The sequence below is a fragment of the Cricetulus griseus genome (assembly GCF_003668045.3).
Source record: "Cricetulus griseus strain 17A/GY chromosome 1 unlocalized genomic scaffold, alternate assembly CriGri-PICRH-1.0 chr1_0, whole genome shotgun sequence".
NCBI lineage: Eukaryota > Metazoa > Chordata > Mammalia > Rodentia > Cricetidae > Cricetulus > Cricetulus griseus.
In genome coordinates this window covers 220,179,384-220,191,701 of record NW_023276806.1, presented here as the reverse complement: position 1 = coordinate 220,191,701, position 12,318 = coordinate 220,179,384, and the positions used below count along the sequence as shown (strand labels likewise).

The following is a 12,318-nucleotide window of genomic DNA, read 5'->3' as shown; positions in this document are numbered from 1 at the left end:
TAAAAAAGAAAAAAAAAAGGAGCTACATTCTAAAGGAATAAATGACAGACTCACCTATCACTTGATATATCAAAATCTAGTTTCTAAGCATATAAAACCCCTCCCCTGCCTTACCCACACCTATTCTTTAAAGACACCTCCTGGCTTCCTGACCATTGTCTTTGAAGCATGAGAGATTAGCTGAAACTAAATATATGTTCATGTGGACTTGGTGACAAATGCCTGTAGTTCCAGCACTGAGGAAGCAGGAGCAGAAACAGAAGTTCAAGGCCAACCTGGGCTACATAAAAACCCTGCCTTAAAAAAACACAAAACCAAGCAAAAATAACTATATGCTCAAAGGCCAAATCAGAGTTGCTTGTTTGAAGTACAAACAGATACTTACACACACACACACACACACACACACACACACACACACAGAGAGAGAGAGAGAGAGAGAGAGAGAGAGAGAGAGAGAAAGAGAGAGAGAGAGAGAGATCTTTTATATAGAAAAAATAGTTTAGATTGTAGGTTTATGGTAGTTAAAAGAAATATCAAACCATTACCTCTTAGGAACAATGCTTTAGTCTATATGCCTGTCTTTTTACAATGAGTTCATCTTAGGACAAACATATAGATTACTATCAGTGTTAATATCTCACATACTAATGTTGGTGCATTTTTATTACTAAAGAAAAACATCTGGAAAAATGATTTCCTTACATTTATGTCAGGCCAAGTCATGATATTTTGGTATGGTGTCCTCCGATAATAAGTTAACAAAACCAGTAACAGCTAAATGCCATGGTTTTGACAGATACTAGTAAAATACCCATGCATGTTGGCAACTGTGCCTCCACATGGATACTTACTGCTGTGTCTGCATCAACGGCATGTTGGTGCTGTCATAGTTGTCTGTGTGCAGGGGAGGTATGATTTCCCCAGTCACAGGGTGAAACACGGGGAGTGTAGACAGGGGCCATGCAATCTCTCTGTTTTTGGACATGTCTCGAAGCTCCTTGGTAGATTTCTGAATAGAACTGTGATGGACAAGTTGGATACTACATAAAAGAAGAAATAAAACAACACATATTTAAAATGATGTATTAACCAAATGAGTATCAATTTGAAAAAGACACTTTCTTTAAAAATAAGAAATTAATGCTTTGGGGGCATTCTATAAACTAGCTCAGAGAAATTCACATTCACATATGTATGTAAGTCTCAAGTTAAACTCAGCTATGAAGTTAAACTCAACTATGTTATTAATCCAGCCCAAGTCACAAACTTGTTACCTATTTATTTTCTATGGTTAAGATAAAACTATGACAGCTCTTATTTTATTGCTTCTGGTGGGGACATTGTTTATAAATACTCACAGGACTTTCATTTTATGGAAGGTTATGACTGTAGATTCAGGAAAACATGTATGAAAGGCCTTGTTATCTGCCCTCTGGTTTATAGAAATGCAGATTGGGAAATCATGTAATATAAATGACATGCTAATATTCTGAATCTGAAATTGTTTAGGGTTAACTTTTAGCTAGGTTACCTTAGGTTTTGAGCCCTTTTTATTTTTAGTGTCTACGAATCCTAAATCTCTCTATTTAGAAAGCAGCTTTCAAGTTTGTGAAGTCAACTATGAATGATGGTGAATGAAAAGAAAAGCATGAGACACATGTGTGGAGCATGATGGGAAACTGAGAAGTGACCAAAACAATGATAAAGAAAATAACAGGAAAGAAGACACTTACTCTGGGGTTTGCATGTTTCTCTTTTCCCTAGAAACAAAACAAAATTTATGAATTAAATAATAGCATTGATATTTGGAACATTAAGACTATATGCTCATGGGACCTTGTGTGATGTGGAAACGCTGATGTCGTGACTCAAAAGCAAGCAGGCAGCATGTGCCACCAGGTTTACAATATTACTAGGATGAGTACACATACAGAGATGGAATACTGATGAGCAACACACAGAAAATGGAAAAAATGGAGATTAAGAATTAAGCTTGATTGAAATAAACTCTATGACATAATGAAATCAGGCTACATGAAGAATGGAGAATTTGTTACTTGCTGCTTTATGAGTTTTTGAGCCTTTGCTTTGTTACCCTGACTTCTAAGAAATCTCGGGAGATTATCTTAATTGACATAGATGTCTGGAAAGTACTAACTATTCATGAAGGGAAGACTCATTACTCAAATGATACCTTATTTTCATTAATTTACTCCTGGGTTATTTTTTTTAATATATTTTAAACATTTAGATTGTGTCACCCTGTTTGACAGCAGAATGACTCCAAGAAAAATTCTGACCATCACTTTTCATCACACTGACTAAGACAATTTATTTATTTAAATGCAATTACCATGTCAATAGACTCCTGTCCGGGCTCACTCAAGATGGCTTGCATAACCACAGTGTATAGCTTCAATTATTCTTGGTACTGTTTTTCCATCATGAATTTATATCTAGTCTTAATCACTTCTGAATAAAGTAATTTTGGCCCCTAATTTGGTTTGCTAGACTCACAACTACTTTAATTCATTTTAAAGGAATAAAGTACTGCTGTTTGACTTAAACCAAATTTCAATTCATTACAGTGTTTTTTATGAACTAGAGGCAACTTTGCTTTTAATGGAACCGTCTCTGCTGTTGTCTTAAGAGGTTTGCCGATTCTTTATTAGTGTTTGAAAGTACTCACACTCCTTCCCGTCGGCAACACATGATGTAAGCCAGGATTAGGAAAAGCACCAGTGCCACTGCCGAGGGCACAGCCAGGGTAACGAGGAAATCCGTGTAATAGTCCCTGCTTTTCAAAGACTCAGAAGGGGGCTTGTACTCCCCACCATCGGGCAAGATCCCCTCACCACGAACCACTTCCTGATAGGTGGAAACTTGCTTGGTTTTATCAACCTGATACAAAAGAAGACAATTACTCATCAGATTAATAGTTGCAGACACGAGATTTTAAGATCTAGTCATACCAAAACAGTCTTTGACAGATTAACTTCAAAACCTAATTTATCCTGATTTGTTGTTCCTTATTGTATCTTGGGAAAGTACAAATGAGAGTAGTAAAGACCTTATCAGAGCCGATGTTCCTATCCTTCTTGCAACAGAAACACATACACACATGTACGAATGATGTGTGTACCTATATTTGCTTGTTTGTTGCAAAGCAGAAGAAGTCCTTAACACCACTGTATTTAAATCTCTTGTGACCAGCTCCTATGCAAATGTTAACAAACTGGCTGATAAACCAGTACACAGGGATGGTTTGTAAGGCTACTAAATAAGAAATAGAAAAGACAATTTCCAATGCACTACACAGTCTTTCTTCTATTTGCATGACATTAATTTTAGAAAAAAGGAGCAGAAGCCAGACCACCCCCCACTCCACCCCACCCCCACCCCCGCAATGGTGCAGCATGGCTGCAGGCTGCATTCTGTTCCAGGATCGCAGCATGCATGCACTCTGAACTATGGTCACTCATCCCACATTTATGGGTCTGCCTTCATTGTGCTCCATGTAATTGTACTGAGGTTTTTTATTGAAGGGAATTAAAAAGATAGCCATGTGAAATTTGTTTCATTTGATGATTAAAAAAAAATGTTGGGAGAATTATTTTTGGCCTTATTCAGCACACTCTGCTGGGAAACAATGTTGCTCATTATGTCTTGCTAGCCGGGCCTTTAGTACCTGCAGAGGGATCAGTACACTGCCTCCTTCCAAACAACAGAGAAATAACTCAATTTCCTGGGTTTCCATTCTTAGTATTAGGAAACTGGGTGCTTTTTCTCCCAGTGTCTAAGGTTATGTTATGTCTAACATAACCTTACGTTTTTGTTTTTAAATTTAGGTACTGATTTTGCCATTTAAAATATTTTTTAATGTTTGCTATAAGACGATGTTATTTATCTTTATCTTACTTTATTTTTTAGGAAGAATATAGCATCAGCTAGCCTGGAACAGGCTGGCCTCACACTCACAGAGTGTTAGGATTACAGGCATGCACTACCACACAATGACTCTTTTACTTAAGCCTCCTTAAATATTAAAAAAAGTATTTAAGAAATCTTTTTGTGGAATGATGTGGCATATGAATAAATATATATTCATGCAAGATTAAAATGAAAATTCCCAAGCTTCTCAGTTATAAAAGCCTTGCTCTCAAAACTTTCAAAACAGAAACAGTTTTTCATGTTGGGAAGTTAGACAGTGTTGCTAAACATAAATTCACATAACAGCATAGCCACGAACAGAATGCGGCTGGCGGAGCCTGCTGTCTCCTGGTTGCTGAGAGGAACGTGTGTAAGCCATGGTCGCAGCTGCTCCATCAGCCTGATGATTAGCACCATGACTGAAATAATGAGCTCTGTAGTGTTAATATTTACCCAAGATTGTACATAAACCACAGTAAAAAAAAATGTAATTTTATGTGATTTAAGAAGGCAAAGAAAGGGTATAATTTTTCTAAGGTACAAAAGACGGGAGAAAAAGCACACAGGGCAAAAAGCCACAGGGAATGCTGAGTATTGCAAAGTGAGGACTGTGTTCCCTGGCCAGCACCGGGCCTGGAAAGCTGCCTGCAGTTGCCTCTCTAAGACATGATGTGACAGTTGTGTTTATGTGTCACTAACTTTGTTCAAACGTCAGTTTTAAACTTAGATCTAAATCACCATCAATCATAAAAAGTTGACAGAAGTTAAATCTAAAGGTCACTAAAAAAGGTCATAAAAATTAAAGAAACTAAGAAGATCAAAATATTGTGTAGAAAGACAAAGAAGACATACACTACAAACAAACAGGAATATTACACATGTCTTATACCTATGTGTCATTACATTTTTTTTAGCATTCAACCCAAAACATGCTTGCAATTGCCATAGAACAAATTTTGTCAATAGAAAAAATTTAAGGTGGTTTTTTAAAAAGTTAGAATTTTGATACATTTTATTTTTAAGGCTGGAGGCAAAATACTCTCTTCCCTTAGCATTGTTCCTTGTCTGCTGACATCTGTCCTCTGAGTTTGCAGAGCAATACAGCTCCATTTTTTTCTGCACTATCTTACTGCACTCTCTTCTTTCCCTCCAAGGTGGGATGGTGCAGCACATTCAAGCAGGCCTTCTGCTTACACCATGCTGGCTCCCTAGTGTCTGCTGAGTTAACAGCCTCTGGGATGGCCAGGAGCTTCATGGAGACCACCTGCCAAGCTAATCCAGCCTCAGCAACTAATCAAGTGTGGAGTACAAAGGTGGCGAGACTCTTTCTTAAGTGGATATACCATCATCTAATTTACCAAATCCCTAATATCAAGGAAGTCCACACAGTTGACAAAGAAAACCTAGGATTTATTTCCAACAGCAATTCAGGTTCTAGTCAGATGTTATGTCCAGACACAATACTACTAATTAAATTTGCAAAAGCAAAATTACAGAAAAGAAAAAAAAAAAAAAGAACTCACCAGGGAAATTTTGCACCAGTCAATGTAAAACTGAGTTCGAAACTTTTTATCACATGTAATCACAGGCTCCATTTCTTGACTGCATCTCAACTGATTCTGTGGATTTTCAACTTCTCGTAAACAAGAAGAAAATGCAACATCGGCACCAACCATGACATAAACGCTGCAAAAATGTGAGACTCTCAAGTTATCCTTTAACAGAATTGAAAACACTGAAAAAAACAATTTACCCCTGAAAACAGGACTTATCCTTCTGAATTGAGGGATTAACTGGACCCATCTCTGAGGTGGGCGTCTAGGCTTTCAAAGCATCGATTCATGTAGAGTCTCCTGCTGTCTGTTCCTCTCTTCAACCAATATTTACTGCGTGCTCATGTGCACCCAGTACTCTTTCCACTCTATATGAATGTCGAGAAGTTATATTTCATCCTTTTTATTGCATTCAAGCAGCTACGTGCTATATATCCTGATGATTACATTTGGTAGACTACTTGCATTGAGATTCTCCTTCAGATAAATTTGTTAAGAAAATAACCCTATCACTAAAATAGTAATGTCTTCTCATTTGATTTCATAATAATTCAGTTATGGTATTACACCCTCGAGCAGCCAAGCTCTCTTTTGACTTCATTATTCAATTGGACATTTCTGTGTGTTTTGAGCACACAGACCCCTCTGCTCTTGGTTTCATTTCTGACCTCTCCTTTGTCAGCTAAGAAGTTAAAAGAAAATTACTGTTTGGTCACCACAATTGAAGCAAAACATGTTTTCTTGAAGGGTACCCGTAGAATCCTGAGGCAAGAGCTCCACTGAATTGAGAACACGATTTCACAACCAAACAGAGACAGTGACTGCTGTGATAGGGGCAATCTCAGAGAATCTCAAGGACAAGATAGGAATCTTATCAGCTTTCCAAAGAAGAAGAGAAGTCAAAAAATTCTCCAAAGAACTATAATTTCTTTTCTCAAAAGATAAGAAGTAGCTATTTATGAAATGCCTACCAGGGATCCAGCTGTCTTTGAAAAACTTATTAAAAAAAGAAAACATAAAAAAACAACTGATCCCAAGACTCACAAAAGTTCAAGAAAACCAAAAAGCCAAAGAAAGAAAGAAAGGAAGAAAGAAAGAAAGAAAGAATTGAGAAAACAAAACAAATTTGGAAGAGGAAGAGTGAATGAAGGTTTGCAAATGTACTCAAAGTTACAATAGAAAGATATAGGGTACAGATTTACACAGACAAATCAATGAGGTAGAACCAAAACTCTAGAAATCAACTCTGATACTTAGTAAATGGATTGTTGACACAAGAAAGTCTGGTGGAAGATGAATAATATTTACAATAAATGGTCTTAGTACAATTAGGTAACCAAATGAAAATGAAAAAAGTTTTAAATCCTACCACTACTATCTCATACCATAAAAACCAAGTTAACCCAAAATTGATCCAAGAAGACTTCTGGTTTTGGATCTAGCTAGCACAGAAGATTAACAATCACCACCATATTCTAACATTAAAAAAAGTGAATGAACTGAAAAAAAAAAAGAGAGAACAATTCTTAGGCTCACAAGACTAATCAGGCCATAGAGAAAACTGATGCTCAGAGACTTGGAGAGACCAACAGATGAACACAGAGACTCACAACCTCCTGGAAAAGAAGTTCGCAAGCCACAGGCTCTAAGGGGGGCTGTGAGGTGGTGGAACAGGAAACCTGAGCTGCAGTTATAGAGTTGCTGAAGGGTAGTGTGGACAAACGGAGAGTCACAAACTCCAGAGCAATCTGGTGCTCGAGGACCCCACATGTATGGACGTTCTCACTAGCAGACCCAGCTCAGCTTTTCCGGGAAACTCAATGTGTGCTGTTGGCAGGAAAGAGGGAAAGGAACAATTCTGTTCTTTAAAAGGCATGCCTTCAGGAGAAACTATGCAGAGCCTCAACTGCTTGGATAAATGGCAGAGTCAAGCAGACCCGGAGAAAGGGAAACACTCAACTCTACCACTGTCCCAACCATGACAGATGATTATGCTCTCGGCTCCAGAGCACAGGCTCACTTAAAATTGAGATCTATTCACAAAGCTGGAGAAACTTCCCAATTTTACATCTTAAGTACTCCATTATTTAACTTACATAGTTTCTTTGCTCAGTATCAGTCCCAGCAACAGCAACAACTACAAAACCACTGGTGGCAAACATCACAACCTGAAAAAAAAAAACTCAACAGTGTCTGAACCAGGCCCAACAACATTTGTCTACATAATGTGAGTTAAAAAAATCTCAAAAAATATTTTGAGATAAATATAAAAAGAGTTGTGAGCTTTTCAAAAATTTGGAGCTACAGCCAAGGCAGTTCTTAGAGGGAAATTTATAATGCTGAACGCATATACTAGAAAAGAGAAAGGCTTCAAATCAATCATAGACTTCCACTTTAGGAAACAAAAGCAAAACAAAACAAGCCAACAAATTAAATCCAAAGTACAAAAATAAAAAGCAACAATAAAAGTGAGAGAAGAAATGAATGAGTTGGAAATAAGACTGAAGAAGAAAATCAAAGAAATGAAAAGGTAATTCTTTTTTAAAAAAGTGATAAAACAGTCAACTGGGGGCATGCAAGCTGAATATCAAAAGTAAATGGTACACATTGTAAGACATTTCATAGATACAGACGAATAACCAAGGAATGCCATACTCATGTCCATAGCCAAAATTTGATTGTGTAGATGAAATTGAGTAATTATGGGGAAGACCCATCTTGCATAACTAGTAAAAAAGAAACAATCAGTGTAGACCTACATCCAGAAAGGAAACACCTCAGTAATCAGCCTTCAGTGTGGAAAGAGCAGACTCACACACTGGAAGTCTCAGACTTCCCCCCACATTTGATAAAATAATGCTAGTTCCCTGCAATGTCATTCAGAATACAGAAGCTTAGAGAACATTTTCTAGGTGGTGCCAATAACCCAGTACTTACAAGGTAGAGGAAAGGGAGCCAGAAGTTTAAGGCTAGTCTCACTCACTACATAGTGAGTTTCAGAGTATATTTGGAATACAAACAAAATGAGAAAATAAAAACCTAGCAAATTGAATCTAACAATGCATAAATAAAATTATAAAAGGTGACTATGTAGAATTTATCCCAGCTATGAAAATAAAATTAAAAATAAATTAATTTATCATAGCAGTGAACGGCACAGGGAATCATCTTATTGATAAATTAAGAAATGCCATTTAACAAAAACAAAATCAAACGAGTGAAAAAAATCACTTAGAAGAATGGAGGGAACTTCCTAATCTCAATATGGATCATCTTTTGGAATCAAAACGAGATAATGACGAAGAGGAAAAAATACCTCAAAGATTTCCCAAGTTCACATTGTACTAGAAGTTCTAGCTAATGTAGTAAGAGATGAAAAAGAAATACAAGGCATGCCAATTTAGAAGAAATAAAAACATCTTGTTCACAGATGACAAGATCCAAAACAATGTACAAATGCCTCTCAGACCTAACGGTTCATTGTAGTAAGTTTACAGAATACAACAGAACATGCAGGCAAATTCGTGAAAAATAATTTTCCTACAATAAATCAAATCAATATAATTGTAGTGAGAGAATAGACAAGAAAGTGGAACCAAGTAGAGAGTCTAGGAACAGACCTTTTAAGTCTTATATAAGACCTAACAAGCACAGATAATTGACCTGTAATGAGGAACAAATACACTAATGTTAGCTAATCTTTTCAACAAATGCTACTTGAACAATTGAACGTACATGTCAAAAAAATCTACAATTGAGTCTTCATATATACCTTTCGTTCTTCACAAGTGTTACCTCAAAATCAGTCACAAACCTAATTACAGATTGCAAAACTACACAATTCCAAGAAAGTAATACAGAGAACTATTAGATGACTTTCTAGAAAAAAAAAACACTAAAAGTATAATTCATGAAATAAAGGAATTGATAAAATAGACAAATTTAAATTTTCTCCCATACTGAACAAAAAAAAAAAAAAAAACTTTCAAGAAAATTTTCCAGAGCCTGGGTGAAAACATTTGCAAATCTCCTTTATCATAAAAGCTGTTATCAAACATAAACGACTAATAAAATGAAACTGACTTAAAAGTGTCCTAAGGTTGTGGGCGATAGCTCACTTGGTAAAGTATTTGCCTTGCATGCATACAATCCTGGGTTCAATCTCCAGCACCCCATAAACTGGGCATGGTGGTATACATCTGCAATTCCAGCATCCAGGAAGTAGACTAGAGGCTAGAGGGTCAGGAATCCAAAACCATTACCAGCTAATGAGTGAGACACCAGTTTCAGACTGTCTCTAACAACAACAACAACAAAAAAGTAAATACATAAAATTAAATTTAAAGAGGAGAAAACCTTAGTAGAGAATTTAGCAAGAAAAACACGCAGAGAGCAAATAAAGATGACGTGTCCCACACCACATATTATCAGTAAAAAACCTGACTAAAGCAGCATTGAGAGACCATAAATAAACTCTAGGACATAGGAGAATCTGGAACTTTCCTGAATGAAGTAACACAATATGGTATAGCCAATTTGAAGGCTGCTTGAGGTTTTTACAAAAGGGGCCAGCACTTAGTTCCACACAGCAATATATACCTACAAAGAATACAGAATCATTACTTATAATTGCCAAGTACAGAAGCAATCTGTATGCCTTTCACTGAGTGAGTGGTCAACTGTGTTACATCCAGAAAAATGAAGTATTATTCAGCACACACACACAAAGGAATGAGCTGTCAAGCAAAAGAAACTTACATGCATGTTATTAAGTGAAAGACTATAAAAAGGGTACATGCAGTGTCACACTAACTATATAGCACTCCGGAGAAAGCCAACTCTGGGGAGATTAAAAGGGTAGTTGCTGGGGGAACTACTAAAAGGGTAGTTGCAGAGGGAAAAGGATGAAGAGGTGAACACCACAGAAGACTTTTCAGGGCAGTGAAAGCAAGCCGAATGATACATCACAGCACATATATGCCACGTGCATTTGTCCACCTCCATACAATGCACACCACCAACAGTGACCCCATGGAAGCTATGGACAGTGGCTGGCGATGCACCAATTCGGTCCATCAACAGTAACAATTGTACCACTTTGGCAAAAGATAATGATAACTGGGGGAGCTACAAGTATGTGAGAACGATGGCACACACAGCTTCAATGTTACTACGAACTTAAAATCTCCCTAACAGCAGTTTACTTAAAAATACATACAGTGACTTAACTGCAAGAGTGAAAACTATTAACCCTAAGAAGAAAACAGGCATAAATCCCTAAGGCCTTGGATTAGACAATGGTATTTTTTAACTTTGACATCAAAAACCCCAGCAGTGACAGGAAAAACTAGATAAGCTGAGCTTTATCAAAATTAAAACATTTCATGCTTCAAAGAGTCACAACAAGAAGGCAAAGATAGGTTACAAAGGGGCTATTTGCAAATTGCAAGTCTGATAAGTGACTTGCATCCAGAATATGGAAAGGAATCTCACATCTTACAAAGGCAAACAACCAGGTTAAAAAATGATCAAGGATCTGAATAGACATATCTCCAAAGAATCAGAAAAAGAATTGTTCTGTTCTGTTGCACCGTGCGTAAAAAGTATATGGAGAGACACTCAACATCATTGGCCAATAGTGAGAGAGACATCAAATCCACCAGAAGATACCACTTAATTCCTGCTAGGATGATGATAATCAGAAAGCAAGATGAAAGCTGGTGGAAGAATGTAGAAGAATCAAATCCCTCCTAGTCTGCAGATGGAAACGTGAGACGACTCGGGGCTTTGGGAAGACAGCTTAACAGTTCCTCCAAAGGTTACATACAGGGTCACCAGACGACTTGGGAATTCTATTCCCATGGCCTTGCTTAGGAGAAATGAAAATAGCCCTCTCTGCAAAATGTACAGCTGGATGTTCACAGCAGTAGCATTTCTAATAGTAAAAAATGTGAAAATAATCCAAAGGCTTGTCAATTTATCAACAAACTAACAAACACAGTCATAGAATATTATATTATTCACTAATAAGACAAAACAAAACATTTTTTTACAGTGGATGAAACATGAAGCTATTATATTAAATGATGGAAAAAGCCAGGCACAGCAACCCCATACTACACCATTTGATTTATGTGGAATGCCCAAGGAAAGGTAAGTGTAAACAACAGCCAAGTAAGCTAGAGTTTGTCAAGAACTAAGGTTGTTGGTGGTTAAGTGACTCCTGCTATGTATAGGGGTGGGAGTGGAGAACCCCAAGATAATAAAATTGTAATGATCATCCATTCTGAATGGTCGAATTGTGCGATATGTGAATTCTACCTTAATAAAGATGTTATTGGTTTGATTTTTTGAGACAGGATCTCATTCTTATAATCTGGACTTATTATAAACTCACTATGTGACCCAGATTGGCTCAAAGTCACAGCAATCCTCTTGCCTCAACCACCCAAGTAGCAAGATTAGACATGAACCAACACTCTTGACTTGCTGCTGTTGTATTCTAACATGAAATAAACCAAAGTGTGATATAAAAATTCAAAACTGTGCCAATGTATGCATGGTGTCACAGCCACATTTGAGATGGACAACTATTCTAGAACACAGCTGCACAAATCTATTTGTTCTTTACATCTATTTACATTAGGGCCAAAGTTTCATATGAGGGACAACTTAAAAACAACAGCTATATGCCTTTGGGGACTAAAAAGTAACTAATGCAGTAACTTAAAGATCCAAGTAGAGATTCAGAACAAAAGTAAATTTAAGAAACTACTGGAAAAGTTAAGTGCTCCATGATGTATTCTGCTTATAAAAGTCACTGCTTTCTAGT

At 36.9% G+C, this 12,318-nt stretch overlaps 1 protein-coding gene across 12 annotated transcripts in view; it reads right to left on the bottom strand.

Annotated features, from left to right (window-relative positions):
- Window positions 1–12,318, bottom strand: part of Sgce (sarcoglycan epsilon) — a 70,343-nt gene that overhangs the window by 13,149 nt on the left and 44,876 nt on the right. For 8 of the 12 annotated variants that reach the window (XM_027389860.2, XM_027389866.2, XM_027389861.2 and 5 more), the window contains 4 exons: window positions 5,457–5,619; window positions 2,693–2,904; window positions 1,737–1,763; window positions 855–1,043 (listed from right to left, as the gene is read on the bottom strand). In XM_027389860.2, the coding sequence (XP_027245661.1) occupies window positions 855–1,043; window positions 1,737–1,763; window positions 2,693–2,904; window positions 5,457–5,619 (591 nt within the window). Of the gene's footprint in view, window positions 1–850; window positions 1,044–1,736; window positions 1,764–2,692; window positions 2,905–5,456; window positions 5,620–12,318 lie in introns of those variants that run through there. The other 4 variants (XM_027389862.2, XM_027389867.2, XM_027389870.2 and 1 more) reach the window with 3 other exon arrangements.